The sequence below is a fragment of the Dasypus novemcinctus genome, chromosome 6 (assembly GCF_030445035.2).
Source record: "Dasypus novemcinctus isolate mDasNov1 chromosome 6, mDasNov1.1.hap2, whole genome shotgun sequence".
In the NCBI taxonomy this organism is placed as follows: Eukaryota; Metazoa; Chordata; class Mammalia; order Cingulata; family Dasypodidae; genus Dasypus; species Dasypus novemcinctus.
Genome location: NC_080678.1, coordinates 62,241,697 through 62,257,517, shown reverse-complemented (window position 1 = coordinate 62,257,517; position 15,821 = coordinate 62,241,697). Strand labels below are relative to the sequence as shown.

The 15,821-nt window shown below is 35.1% G+C and overlaps 1 protein-coding gene across 1 annotated transcript in view; it reads left to right on the top strand.

Moving 5' to 3' along the window:
- LOC101441123 (protocadherin-15) overlaps nucleotides 1-15,821 on the top strand; it is a 1,917,137-nt gene that overhangs the window by 1,099,342 nt on the left and 801,974 nt on the right. Inside the window, exon 5 of the mRNA XM_058298874.2 lies at nucleotides 6,478-6,543. Coding sequence (XP_058154857.1) covers nucleotides 6,478-6,543 — 66 coding nt within the window. The remainder of the gene's footprint in view (nucleotides 1-6,477; nucleotides 6,544-15,821) is intronic.

Genomic DNA, 15,821 nt, shown 5'->3' with positions numbered 1-15,821 from the left:
GATTACACAGCCGTTAAAATCTAGAGTTAGGATTTGAATTTAGGAATTCTGAAACCTGCACTCACATTCTTTGTCTCTCTATTATAATAGGAATCAATTTCTTTAATATCTTAAAACCCTCCTGCATAAGATTTGACATGACTAATGCTAGAGATTCAACTGCTTATTTATTGTATTTATTTGCTATGGAGAAGGGTATTCCCTGGTACAAAAAATATAGTGAATAACTGTGATTTCTCAAATACTTTTCTAGTTTCTAAAAAATTCATTAATACTCATAGGCAGCTGGTAAGGAGGACACTGAAGAAAAATAAGGGGACAGAAAAGTATTTTTCACCTTTATTTTTTTTAAACTTTTATTTTGAACTAATCTCACATTTACAGGACAGTTGTAAAAATAACACAGAGAACTCTTCAACATACCATTACCACCCTTTCCCCTAGATACCCACGTGGGAAGTTTACAGCCATTATTTCTTTGAGCATTCCCTCTGCCTCTTTCTCTCTTTCTTCTTCTGGGAGTCCCACGATGGATATATTGTTCTGCCTGATAGAGTCCCATAGTTGCCTTAGGCTCTGTTCACTTTCCTCATTTTTTCTTCTTTCTGATCATCAAAGTAAATGATTTCAATTCTCTTTTCTTCCAGTTTTCTGATTTTTCTGGCAACTACAATGTGCTTTTGACCCCTTCTAGGAAATTTTAAATTTCTGTTATTGTGGTCATCACCTCTGCTTGGTTCCTTTTCATAATTTCCATCTTCTATCCCTTTATTGACAATCTTTTTAGTTCTTTGTCCATGTTTTTGTATTTTAGCACTTTGAGCACATTTAGAGCCATTTTATTAAGGTCTTTGTTTAGTATGTCCCAGGAGTGGCCCTCATTTTTGATGGTTTTTATTGCTTTGATCTTCTTCTTTGCTTGGGCCATCATATCCTGTCTCTTTGTATGTTTTATAATATTTTGTTGTAACCTGGAGATTTTGATATTTTAGAGAGTTATTCCTGAAGTTAGACTCTGAGGCAGCTGTTTCTTAATCTTGTACCCAGCTAGTGATTACAGAGCTTTCTTTGAATACAAGGAGCCAACAGAAACCACAAAAAATAATAGAAGAAAGGAGCAAAGAAAATACCTTTTGCAGCCAGATTGACCTGTGGAAGTGCTCTTCTTCAGGGCTTATTCATGTAGTGAATTTAGGAAATAGATCCAGGCCAAAGCTTAGAAATCTCTCTGAAACTTTCTGTGCAAGGGTCTTGTCTTGGGTGTGTGCATGTGGCCCAAGCTGCATTGCCTAATTACACAGTTAAAAATGTCCCCTCTTCCTGAGAAACACTTCCCTCATGGTCCCAGGTATTGCACTGTATGTTCTAAAGCCAACAATCCTTTACCTCAGGCAGCACGACTGACTACTTTCCCGCAGAATTTTTCAGGAGGACTTGGAGATCCTCCTTCCACAAGCAGGGCAAATTCTGGGGCAAAAAATCCCTCAGGCCACCACCAGAAAAATTGGGCCAGACAAACATTCTCTCAACATGTGGATGAGAGTTACTCTGCTTCATCTGATACCGGAAGAGGAAGTTGTGCTGGAAGTGCAAGCCAGCCTGGGCCAAGCTGATGAGGGGTGGAGGAGGGGCTAGCCAGCATGGCAGGAGTTTCTACTACTTTTAATTTTAATGCAACCCTTTAACTGTTAACTGGAACTTTTAGAAAGAAGTTTCTGCCAGTTCCTGCTGATTGTTCAAAGCTTCTGTAGGGGGGTAGAGCCGTGAATCATTTCACACCACCGTCTTGATCATATTATAAAAGCTTCATGCTCTGAGGTCTCTGAGTTTTATTTCATTAAGCTGCTTATTTGATGAAATCACTAAACAACTTGGAACACATGCTCACTCTTGATAGATATTGGGATAATCTTCATCAACAGCAGTTTTACAACTCAGGCAACTGGATGATCAGAGTATGGGATTCTACTAAAATTTATAGATGAAAGGAAGCAATTGATTTTTCTTTCCTTTCTTCTGTTTTAATCTCCCCTCTTCCTCTACTCAGGTTCTTCTTTCTTAGAAATCTTTATGATCTTTGAATATCCAGTATTTCCATAGATTTTCAGAATTTTCTATCCATTCTTTATAAGGTTAATCTTTTACTTCTGCTGAGATAGCACCAATGATCTTGTCTTTAGGCAACTAATTTGTTGTTTATTCTTTCCCCATCACTGTATTTTAGAATATATCAAAGACTAGAAAGACAAAAGGAGGATTAAGCTATATAAATGTTTTTCATTGCTTCAAATGTATTGAAATCATTCACTGTTGAATTCTGTAAATAATTGCTGAGTATCTACTATGTGCCAGGAACACTTTCTTGGAGATGCAACCACAGGGAGGAGAAACAAGGTCTGGATCATCTTTGAATAGGCTGTCAATGAGGGGATCAGATATTTATAAATTGATATGAAGAGAAAGAGAGTTATGAGAATATATATCATAGAACTTTACCTAGTTGGGGTATAAGAAATGGATTCTTATGTAAATAAAATATGGGATATGATGTAACCATTTGTAATGAGAAATAATGCAAAATAGCAAAGTGTATGGTAGCTCACGATGGAGCATAGACTGACTAAGGAAAAGAAAACAAAGAAAAAAATGTCTAGAATGCTGCAAGCAAGGGGTAACAGGAAATAGACGGAAGTGAAGAGAAATGAGAGCTCCATATAATGCAGGACCTTGTTGACCATATAACACATTTTGGTTTCTATCCTAAAATCATACTATGCAGGAAAAATCATACTATGCAGGAAGGTGTAGACTGTTTTACCAAGAAATGTGTTGGGTTAAAAAAAAACGGGGGGATTTATTTGCTCATTGTTAAGATTGGAAAATATCTAAAACAAGCCATCATCAAAACGATGCTTTCTTCCCAGAAATCAGCTGCTGGCAATCCTTGCCTTCCACTACCACATGACAAGGCACATGGCAATGCCTGCTGGTCTCTCCCTTCTCTTCTGAATGGCATTACTTCCAGCTTCTTGCTTCTGTGACTCTCTCTCTTTCTTTCTATATTCATTTCCTTAATACATTGCTTCAGCGAAAGGATGGATCCCATCCTCAATGAGGTGGATTCACACTTTAACTGAAGTACCTTCATCAAATACCCTACTTACCTACAGTGGGTTCACACCCACAGGAATGGATTCGATTTAAGAACATGTTTTTCTGGGGTACATACAAACCACCCCAGAGGCCATAGAAATTATTTTGTTTTTAAGCTAAAGTAATAGCAACTCATTAAAAGATAAGCAAGTGTTTATTTGTAAAAAGATGTCTCTGCCAAAGTATAGGAAATTAGAGAGTGGGGCAAGAGTGTCTGCAGGGAGAGTGGCTAGGAAAACCTTCCATCAGATTATGTAAGCAATTGAACTGGAGTGGTGGTATCAGAGATTGAAAGCAGTAGATGGATGTGAGAGGTTTTTCTTTAGGAATTATAATAAATTCAAGACTTATTGATGGAATTGATATAGGATATTGGGGAAAATGGGCAGGATCAAAGGTGACCCTTTAGTTTCTGGTTATGCAACTGGGTGCAAAAATGTACCATTCACTGAGATATAACATACAGAAAGAGGCCAAGTTTGGGCTGGGGTTAGGATCTAGAATTTAATTTTGGACTGTTGAATCTAAGACACATTTGAAATTCCAGTTGGAGGTGTTGTCTGGCAAATGTAATATACAAGTCTTTGGCATATAGATGGCAACTGACATGTTGATACATGAAAAAAAATGTGAATGTATGAATTGTTATTAAAGACACATTGGACATAAAAGTATGCTTGGAAAATAGGCTAAGGGGGGGATAGAATTGTAACTTCTAGCTGCTCTTGGTAAAGGAATGAACATATTTGGACAATCTGGATTTTTGCCATAGTTTAGCCCATCTGTAACACACTCTTAAATCATAGGCTACAACAAAAACAGAGTATCACAGTTTAGTACCATTGAAACCAGTCATTACATATACTGCAAATATTTCCTTATGGATTTTAAATCCAAAATACTGCATGAGCTTATTTAAAAATTTTGACTTTTTTAAGTTTGGTGACACATTTGCATAAATAAATGACACTGAACATTCAATACTCTGTATTCATACCCTGCACTTTATAAAAATTTGTATTTAAGAAAAGGGTAGGGCCTGAGTGGTTAGAAATTTTAGGCATGAAAAACTGACTTTGTGATTTAACTGGAACAGTCAAGGGTGAAATTAAATAGATTAAGGAGGTTCATTTCCAAAGTACAGGTGTCATCAGCTAATCTGTCTTTCCTGTGGCAGAGAGATTATCCATAGAGCATGGAGAACAGGATCACCAGGCACCCAAATTGCTTTCTAGTCTTCATTTTGATCTCCATTTGGATATTTTGTTTGTGTAATGTATTCCTATTTCATCCAAAATTACTTATTTTTAAGACAATTCTGAATACATGCATTGGTATTAAAATATTTTGTGCACTCCAAAACTAATTAATTATACTTTCATGAATGCATCATTACAAAATACTCTGGCTGCTGTGAACAATGCTATTAATAGATTATTTTTATGCATCTGACTAACTTCTCTTCATTAGTTATGAGTCTAAAAAAATTTGATAAATTATTTTTGGCTTAATCGAGAAGAAATGAGGTATTTATTGTACATGAAGGTAACTGACTGGAGAGTTGTAAGCTGCCAGAAGAGCAAAGGTTAGCAGAAGTCATCTAAAGGGGTCTGACAGGAGGAAATGCAGCTGTATCTAGGTCTAGGCTGTTTCTGCTACTGACAGGTAGTGAGGACAGAGTTCTCTGAGAGATCTAACAGGGCATTGTTCGATGGGTATTTGTAGCTTAGTAGACTGTATAGAAAAGTTCCATTAATATTCTTTCAGGACCAACTCTCAACAAACACTATTCCAAGTTCTGAGATGGCTAAGAGGAATGTGACACTGACTTGGTCTCACAGAGCTCTTGTGAGTGAGAAAGACACACTAATATCTTTCCAACAGGGTATAATTTTTCCTGTGGAATTCTGTGTATACTGAAAGCAATACAGAGAAGCAACATTTAATCAAGATTGGCAACAGGGAAGATTTTCCTAAAGAGATGATGATTTTTCAGATTCTTGAATATGTTTTTGACAAGGAAAATATTGTAGAATTCTGAGGTTGCAAGTGTCATCTGAGAGAGCACATACCTGACAATCTAGAGCAACCCTGTAAAAGACCTTTTCATGCTCATGTGGATCATAAATAGTAGAGTTTAAAAAACAAAATAAACCAAAAATATCTTGAAATCATTTACTAAAAAAAAAACACATTTTTATATGTCCTTAAGCATAGTCGATCTATGGCCAGTGCAGTAATATAAGTGTACCATGTATGTACTTATATTCTTTAGAAGCCCATCAAGCTCACTGAGTACCTCTTAGGGGACATCTGACATCTTGTAAGTAAGGCCTTCATGTTTTAATTATCATGGAGCTTATAACTCATGATAATATTTTTATGTTCATTACCATCTGATACTTGGCAGGGTATTAGTAATGTTATCACTAATGATTGACAGGTACACTTTTTATGGTTCATTCAACATGGCATAATAGACTGTTAATAAATAGTGTGTGTGTGACTTCATAAGGAACACATAAATGCACTTCATGTTATTTCCAAGTCTATCCATAAAAGTTTTAAAATGCTAATGATGTATGTATATTATCAAGTCAATGTGTTAAAATATTATCTTAGATTTATCTATATTCCATTTCACATATCATTAGGTAATATATCTGTTATTGTATAATGCTTTTTTATATCTTTAAATCTCTTGCTAAAAATATGCATATATTCTTTCTTCCTTTCTCTCTTCCATTTTTCTGATCTGCTTCCTTGATGACTCTATACTTTTGACTTCAGACTGGCAATACGAGGGTAAGATGACAAAAATAAAAGTCCCAAACAGCCTCATGAGCAATGCTTGTCTGTCTTTGTTTTATTCTCTTTAGAACATTATTAAAATTCTATTCACTGTCTTTAATTAGACCCTTTATCACAATTAAAGTCCAATTATGTTTGTTTCTGTTGTGAAGCTTTAATTATAATTTATCCTTGTTAATCATTCCTTTATGTTATTTCTTTGAGTTAAATTACCATCCATTATCTCTGTCCTGAAGGACTTCTGCTCTCCAGTGGTCTCTGCTGGTGTTTTCTCAGTAAGATTTTAATAGTTTTGTGGTATACAAAGTGACTTGTGTTATAGTATTGTAAGAAATATGATTGGTTCTTATGAAAATATTTCAAAAGTTCCAATAAACTGTTAAAAGTAATAATAACTACTAATTTTATTGTAGAATTAAAAAGCATACCAATATACGCAGCTCTATAAATTTGATTTGTATAACAGTTCCTGCAGCTGTTAATGCTTATCTTTGGTTGTTTTTTCCTCTTTAGATTGCAAACTAGCTAGGGGAGGACCACCAGCCACCATAGTTGCTATTGATGAAGAGAGTCGGAATGGTGAGTGAGTTTTATATTTTTCAAATTATTTATCAAAGAGGGGCTTCTTCTAAATTCAATCCTAGCTTTATTATGTGTGTAGAAACAAAAGGAAAGCTTCAACCCAAATCTATTAATACAAATAGCCCCTCTCAAATTTCTTCCTTGAATGGTATGGAATGGTATGGTATGGTATGGTATGGTATGGTATGGTATGGTATGGTATGGTATGGTATGGTATGGTATGGTATACCATCTATAGACATGTTTTCCTTGGATTATACTCTGAGTGAGTCTTTCAATGAAGAGAAATATTTTTTAGTTTTGATTGAAAAAGAGTCATTTGATTCACGATCAGACCAAGAATGCATCCAGATACCAGGCTGGAATGTTTCTTTGCCTGTGGGTAGTGTTGACAATTATGTATATAGTCATCTCAAGGTAAGGCTTCTACTGCTTACTTAAATTGGTTGGAATCTGGTAAGGATCGAAATCCAAGGCTCATTAGACATGACAAATTGAGGATAGATAATGGGAAACCTGGGAATGTTTAGAAAGAGAGAACCAAACCAAAGATCTGGAGCAGAAGAAGTCTGAAGTTTACTTAGGCCTGTAGTTTATAACTAATACTTAAATCATATAAATTTTTTTCTTCAAAAAGATAATTCCATTATCAAAGTCAAAGGTAAATATAATTGTTTTCTTGTCCTTCAATAATTGTGTAACCTCTCTAAACTTTACTGTATGAATATTTAAAGAGTCTCTTCTTCAATTAGGTAGTAGTAGAACGGTCATCTCTTGGGAATCCATTTCCATTTCAAACTATCTCAGTGTGAGAATGTGTTCTGTGGCTCATTCCATCTCCTAATTCTGTGGTATACCTTCCAAGGTATTTATTTGATTCACTTTCTCTCTATTCTAAACAGTGTATTTTCCAGATTTACACTTAAAAAAAGAATTACATGAAATGGCTTATTAGGAATGACTTTTATTTACTGTAATTCAACCTCTATGTATTTTGAAAACTTTTATGACATATATAATAACTACAATTCATTTTGTCCATAATGGATTCATTGTGCTGCCTGATAGACATACTTCTGTCACCTTTGGAGAATTGGTATAAATTTTCTTTTTTTCTTTCTTGCTTATTCTTTGGAATCAGCCAATAATGTCCTCAGCACAGATGGCCTCTGTTGAAACAAATTTTAGTGTCTCCACTAAATATCTGCAATATTAAAAGTCCACAAAAATGTGAGTGCTTTGATTATTTTTAGTCAAACCCTATTCATCATGAAAGTAATTGGAGTTATTATAATCCACTGAACTAAATAGAAAGTCAGCCCAAAATATGTCTGCAGAGAAAATAATACACATACAACCACACACACACATACCCCTTACCATTAAAAAAAGCATTGCACATGTAGAAGTATGGTTAATGTATATGGTTAACTTTTTTATGTCAACAAATATGTATTTTCCAAAAGCTCTTTAAAATAGCTTCCCTTTTTATTCCAGGTGGGGGGAGGGGCACATGGCACACATAAAATAGTCATGGAAGGTCAATCTATATTTTATTTTTTTATTATCCACGAATTCCCTTGAACATACAAGCTGAGCCAAAATAACCCAGTTAGTTATACTAAATAATTTCATTTTAGTGTGTGATTCTATATAGAGCTTATTTTCCAATCAGGTAATTGTAGCCATAATCATGATGCTATTTTATCTCCCTTTGTGCTGATTAGATTTCACTTTTCAAAGGAGCTCAGAACTCTATAAAGATGTTGCCATAGCAGTGAGTGCAGTGTCATGTGGTAAAAGTTCAATATATGTGTTTTAGAAGAATGTGACATGATGTAGTGCAATAACGCTGTACTCCTTACTTGGCATATTTTGTAGAAACTGCCAACCTCTCAGAATGCTGCCAAAGTTATTTGAGTGTTATCATAATGAGTATAAATACCGACCTAGAGACCAAATATTTTGCATTTTTCTATTACCTTAAATTTGTAAAAAATATGGTGGTCAGATGAACTTCTGCCAGATAGTAATGTGGTGTGTAATTATCCTTGCCTTAAAAGTCTAAGAGAAACAACCCATGAAAATGTTTTTCAGATTTTTCTTTAGGCAATCTAAGGAAATTCCCAATAAGACAATTAATTCTGGTCCTGCTCTTAAATTCTCTTAATTTCTCCTTTCCTGCATCTTTTAATTGGTAGTAATAACCACAACTGGCCCTCTTTCAATAGTATAGTAAGCACTCATTTTTAAAGATTTTGGTCTTAAAAGAAAGATATAGCAAGCTTTTAAGTAAGCCAAGCTAGTGAGTTTATGGAGAGTTAACTTGGCTGTGGCTCAGAGACTGAGCCAAATAGAGAAATAACTCCAATTTTAAAATCTATACTCAATTTTCCTACATTCCTTACTGATCTACATTTATAAAACATACATGTTTATTTCGTCTGTGAATATTTTTCAGGATTTCTATATTCTGATGGAAATATTTTATCTTTTTGCATATGTATGCTAAATGCATTTGTAGATATGCATTTGCACAAGTTGGTTTATATATGAATAGTTTGATGAAATTAAAAATTTAGTAGGTAGAGATCCATCAACTTTTTTCCCACCCTGTGATCTGCTAGATTCTTCTCTTCCCTGGAATTTTTCCTCAGCAACACATTGGCAACAGATTCATAGTCTCACCTTCAGCCTTAACCAGGAGTTTATCTTCATCACAATTGATGGGAAAACAAACGTATGTTTTAAGAAAACAAAGAGGACATATAAAGAGCCATAAATGTCCCTGACAACCAACAGAAAGCTCAAAAGACAAGGTGTATTGTGTGTTAAATGTATAATTACATTTTTGGGGAAGAATTCATATAGCAAATAAACTTAGAACGTGTCATCTATGTTCAGTAAAATCAGAATGTCTAAAAAATCCTTCTGGAAGATTTCCATTTCTTTCTAATTTCATTAGACTCTGAGTTGCATATGGTATTGAGCCCTTACTGGCAGGAGAGAGGCCAGAGGCAGTTACTCTGGTATCATTTAAAGACCTGCCTCTGAGTGCCAGTCAAATCAGAGTCCCTGGCTTTACAGCAACTATGGAATGGCATTCCAGCAGGCTTTGAAACCACTGGTTCAGACTAATTCTCAGAAACTGGAGAACTATACAGGCAGTGCTGAGTCAAGGGGAGAAGAAAATTATTTCATTGTTTGAACATGTCATTGTGACTGAAAAAAACGGACAGATTCAGAAGTAAAAGGGTATCACTATCTATGAGAGAGATTAGAAGTACCACAATAAGATTCTTTTATGGATTTAACATTACAAATACATTGTGGGCTATCAGCATGTTGAGAAATGAGAGAGATACTGAAGAGTCTCCAGAATTTGAAAGCATCCTGCCAGCAGAAGATGTCACAAGTGACTAAAGGGAAAAGTTCCTATTCCTTATCAAGAGCACATTCCAGAGTCAGAGTGTGAAACCAGTTGGAGCAACTGGAGATTACAGACCCTTACCTGATTTCAGGGAGGTAGAGGACTTTATAGAAAGACACACCAAATTCCTTTGGTCACTCCCTCCTTCTAGTTTCTGTGGTCTAAACATACAATTAGGGGAGGAAGGGAATCGTGTTAGAGACAGGTCCTTAATTCTAAACAATTATGGCATTGAAGTGCATTTAGAAATTGTTCCCTTGGTCCTTTTACTTTCCATTCTCAAGTCCACTAGGCAAGGAAGAATAGGAGATTAAATTTTTGTGATGAAGTTTCTCTTTTTTATACTTACCAATTACATAACCCTAGGATTTACGAGAAGAGTTAGCCAAACTCTGTTCTACACACCTCCAAGGGGTCCAAGTGGAGTTATACACACTCCTTAGTAAAAGAGACCTGGAACTTAGGGACCAAAGCTTTAAATATCTAACATGATTTTTTTGAAAATCCACCAAGTGTAAACTGATATAATGTGTGCTGTGATACAACTTATTGACATTAGATGTTCATAATCCTAACCTTTTGCCTATTCATCTTCATTCTTCTCTCTCTTTCTCTGAAAAGAGAAAGTCTAAACTGACAAAAAAAATTTGAAAGAATAATCTGAATGGATAAGGAATACTTTTTTATAGGATTGCTCAAAGTAGAACCATGCAACATGACTAGAACCCTAGATGTTGAGACAGGAGGAAGCTGAAGAAACTAAATGGCAGGGATCATGCAACATGAATGAAAATGTTCTATGGCGATGAAGGGAAAGACCCTTGAGAATTTGTGGCTGCTAGGAACACAGAGTACATGGAAGATGGTTCAATAATAGTTGTCATAGACAAAGTCCTTGACTCATTAAAATCCTTGAGAGAGATGTTACTAAAGATTTAAATTCTTGCCTGGGCCAGTCTTTAGATGGGTCAGTACTAGGAAACTGGACTGAGATGTTCCAGGTTTACTACCTCTCTCTCTCTCACCCCACCCCCCCCAATCTCTTTCTCTTTCTCTCTCTCTTAGTTGCATAATAAATAAATATTTTGTTTATTTTAAATAAAGCAAATAATAGTTTTGCCGAGGTCACTTAACATATTTAAATAAACTCAGAGTTACAAAATATTTTCTTATAATGGATAATATACTTTTTAATATTTTATAGAATTTTGCTCAGGAACAAAAAAAATGAGAGAGAGAAATCTAGGAGAGGGATTTCTAACTTTTAGGTTTTAACCAGTTACTTTGTATAGGAACTTTTGTCCCACCTCTATTCTGCATATTATTTAGCTAAGGTAAACAGCTTTTGTCACTTGGATGGTTTTCATCACCAAATCTCATAATAATTCTAGGTCAAAGGGAGATGTCCTGAAATATGGAAAAATGAGATAACATATTTAAAATAGATAAAAAGAAGTACAGGTTCATACAGCAGGCTGTACACTTATAAAACCCAGCTCTAGCAATAATAGAAATCCTATAAAGATTTAGGTAATTTAACAGATAATTATGTAAGCTTACAAGGTATTAAAATAAAATTAATATGTTGTATGGGGTTATTGAGGAACATCAGTGTTGACAGCAAGCAAATGATCTTCAGCCCAAATTAGCATTTCTGATTTTCTAGATAAATAGGAAAATTATTTTCCTTTTAGTCCATAATTCTTTTTAAAGATTTATTTTTTTATTTTTATTTTTTTCTCTCCCCTTCCCCCCCCCACCATTTGTTTGCTCTCTGTGTCCATTTGCTACGTGCTCTTCTGTGTCCACTTGTATTCTTGTCAGTGGCACCCGGAACTTGTGTCTCCTTTTATTGCATCATCTTACTGCGTCAGCTTTCCTTGTGTGTGGCGCCATTCCTGGGCAGGTTGCACTTTTATTGTGCTGGGCGGCTCTTCTTATGGGGCGCACCCCTTGCACGTGGGGCTTCCCTACTCGGGGGATACCCCTGCGTGGCAGGGCACTCCTTGTGCATCCGCACTGCACATGGGCCAGCTCATCATACGTGTCAAGGAGTCCTGGATTTGAACTCGGGACCTCCTATATGGTAGGTGGATGCCCTCTCCATTGGGCCAAATCTGCTTCCCAGTCCATAATTTTAGAATGCCTAAGTTAATTCTTAACTAAAAAATTCAAATCATTTGTGAATGTTAATTCTATGGCAAGATTCCTCCTCATTGTTGCTCAGCACTAAGATCATGATTACAAACTTAATCATTTTCATTCCATAGCTTTCTTTTCCCAGTCATCAAATCATTCTGATTTATTTCCAGTGAAAGGTATATGTATTGATAAAGAGTTAAGAGTTTTTACATACATTATGAAGGAGTTAAATGAAATTCTCCAGATGCATTTTCCAGTAATGGATTTAAACTGATGTATTTTAATCCTCTTATAATTATGACCATAAAACAAATGTCATTGAATTAGAAAATAATTTGGCTCTGCTTATTACTGGTGAAGCTACATGTATAAGGACCCATTCTGTTTCTTTCATTTGTGCCAAAGTATCATTTTCTATGAGGTCAGCAGCTGCAAATATGAATAACAATGAAATAAATGACAAGCAAATAAAAAGTTTTTGAGCTTTAAGGAAATAGATTGTTACTTATCTCCCCAAATTACTTAGAATTTATTGACATTGAGTCATATATATTCATTTACAATCTCCCTTTTTCTCTTTTGTTGTGTAAGTTGCCTCAAATATGCAATGGTGTTGCTGAAGTGAGTGGAATGATATTAAGGGAAGGGACAGTATAAATATACAAGGCAGACAAAAAAAATAGCAATATGGGGCACTTTTGAAATGGAGAAATAACTATAAAACTAGTTGTACCTTAAGTACTATTTACATTTCAGAATGCTAATACCATAAATGATTATGAAAAGTTCTGAAAGGAATGAACTTGAATTATAAAAAATTGAATTATGTCACACATGCACATAATTAATCCCCAATGATATTGTGATAATGACATATTTCTCTATAAACAAAGTATTTGAATCTTAGGTCATTAAGGCAAATGATTTAAGCTAATATTGATGTCATTTCCATAGACCGAACATGGGCGGTGGTGGGCAACAGAAAATGATACTGTCTAGTGTAAGGAGAGAAGACTTGTTAGGTTTTACCTACTTATAACCATGTAGAAAAGCAGATCCCCCCCAATTTTTTTAAAATAGGAAATTTGTAAATTAAAGAAGTCATTCATTTATATCTTGACTCCATTTATAAGCCAAACAAAATATATCTGAGTTCTTCTTTTGGTCCTTAGGTCACCAGAATTTTGGCTTCTAATTTAGGCAACAAGAATGAAAGAATTGGATTAAGATGTAAAAGGCAAAGATTCTTCCATAAGAAGGAAGGAATGTCTATTGGGTGACAGTTTTGTTGGGAAAATGTGAAGGTACTTGGAGTTTGAGCTTCCTTTTGCATATGGATAAATGAAAAACTTGTCACATAGTTCTAGAATCTTACAGATTTATTGAGTGATTCATGAATTGGCAGCATCCTATTCAGAAAGTAGAAGGGAGCTCCAGCAAGGCAGTGAAAAGGGGAAGCTCATATAGGGTGAATGTGGAAGCAAGTGAGGAAATGTTTTGATTGGCTGACATTTAAGTTTCCATTTTACATAGAGTGATCTTACAAAGTGGAAAGCAGATAAGTATGGTATGCTTGTTCATTCTGACAAGCTTTCTCTAACTGGACCAAAATTTGTTTGATTCACCAGGTGCTGCTTACCAGCGACCCTCTAGTGAGTGTTCCATTTTGCTGGAAAACCCCTGCAAGTCAATTGTTTTTGTCCTCTGGAAAAACCTTCTCAGAAAGGGTTCTTTTCCCAACTAAACCCGATGCAGGTGGCCATTTTATTTTACTTCACAATACTCAGCACACTTTGTATTTAGAGTATGTCCTTTTTTGAGATTGATTAGGGAAAGAGTCTCTGATGGAAATTATTTAGGAATTTAGGATTGGCAGAAGCACCAAATTTCAAACACTTGTTTTAGAATAAAGCCCCTGTGGGTTTCCTAGCAGAGAAATTTACTAAATAATTTTTGTTCATCTGACATTCCTCATATGAATTCCCTTGAGGTTTTAGATTCCACCATCCCCTTCCCTCGAAGATTTTCTTTTCCTAGTACCTATTCACTATAATTGTCTGTTCCACATGATTAAAATTAGTTGCTAGATTATTGGACCTATGTAGCTGAGACACTTGGTCTACAAATTGTCTTCTGTGCAAGGGCACTGGATATCTGGAGTGGTCAACTACCCCAACTATTGAAGGAGAGCAATAATCAACAGTGTAAAGGTTCATAGCAATCACTGTGTGAAAATAATCATCCCAAAGTGATTTGAACATGTCTTAGACTTAAAATACCTCCTACAGCAGTTTTCAAACCAAACATACAAATAGTCCAAAATTGCAAATGTAATTCAACTAAGTATGTTATAAGTTTACTATTTGGGTTAGTGAATATGAAAATACTTAATTGCCCTCAATCAATAGCTACGTTATAAAATTGTGAAAGAAGCACTAAAAATAGCATTTGCTTTATATACAATGGTGTAGTTCAAATAAATAGGATATAATTATTCCTTAGAACAAATTAAAATGAATCTTAGTTATACTCAAAGATAAAAGTTTTAGGAATTGTTATAGGTTATATAGGTTATGCATGACTAAAGTATACTCGGTTTGGGTAAAATACAAATGGAATTATTATACAGAATGTGGAGATATGCTAATTTATTGAAGGAGCTTTATTTTTAATCGGCCAAAACTCCTTGCCACTGGTGACCAGAAGAAAAGTTTTTTAGTAGTTGTCCTATTTCTTGTTTACTAGCATCTGCAGTTTGCCATACTTTGATTCTTGGTTCTCAAGTCTTAAGGGCTGGGCTGGTTAGCACTAAACTTCTCATTTAACTCAGGACACTTTGGAAACAAATCTCTTTCCCTCATAAGAACAGTAAGCAATCTTGTTTTGTCTGCTATTGTTTCTGCTGGCAATTTTCTCCTTGGTTGCTTACTTTGGAAAATTTACAAATCTGCAGAACAGAGATTTGAACTGTGAAACTTATGCTTTATTGAGAGGGCTGCTTCTCAAAATGGTTTTGAGTAAGAAAGGAAGATCTACCGATCAAAGTGTATTAGAAAAATTATTCCCACAAAGTTCTGTCTTTTGCTTTACTACCAAGTGTCTGCAATAGAATATAAGTGAAAGAAGCCATCTGTTTGCAATTTTCTCTTCTCTTACTACAAAAATCTCTAACACATGCCCACTATGGGATTATTATGGTTGGTTGTTGTTGTTTTATCAGCAGTCACTTATTTATTCAACCATTACTTATCATCATTTTCATAGTCATTTTTTCAAGACTATACTTTGTGGGAGGTACTATTCTAGTGGAGATATAGCAGAGAAGTAAACACGTAAAATCATTCTGCTGAAGGAATCAGAGATTTGTGCTTCTAGGGAGAAAAAGCAAAACTAAGGTAGAGATTATAGAATGATGGAGAAGAGGCAGTCAGTGGTGCTATTTCAGGTAGTGTGGCTATTTCTGTGTAGAGGACACATTTTAGCAGAGTCCTGTGTAAAGTTAAGATGGAAGACATGAGTACTGCATTTACCCAGAAAATTTACATTACAGACAGAAGAAACTACAAATTCAAAGAATCTAAGCATGATTATAGTGAGAATATAGTGGAAGCAGTGAGGATTCAGTAATCACATATTGAAGGTTAGGACTCAGGAATCTCTGAGAAGGAAGATTTATTATGACTGGCCGGGCAGACCGGCAGAC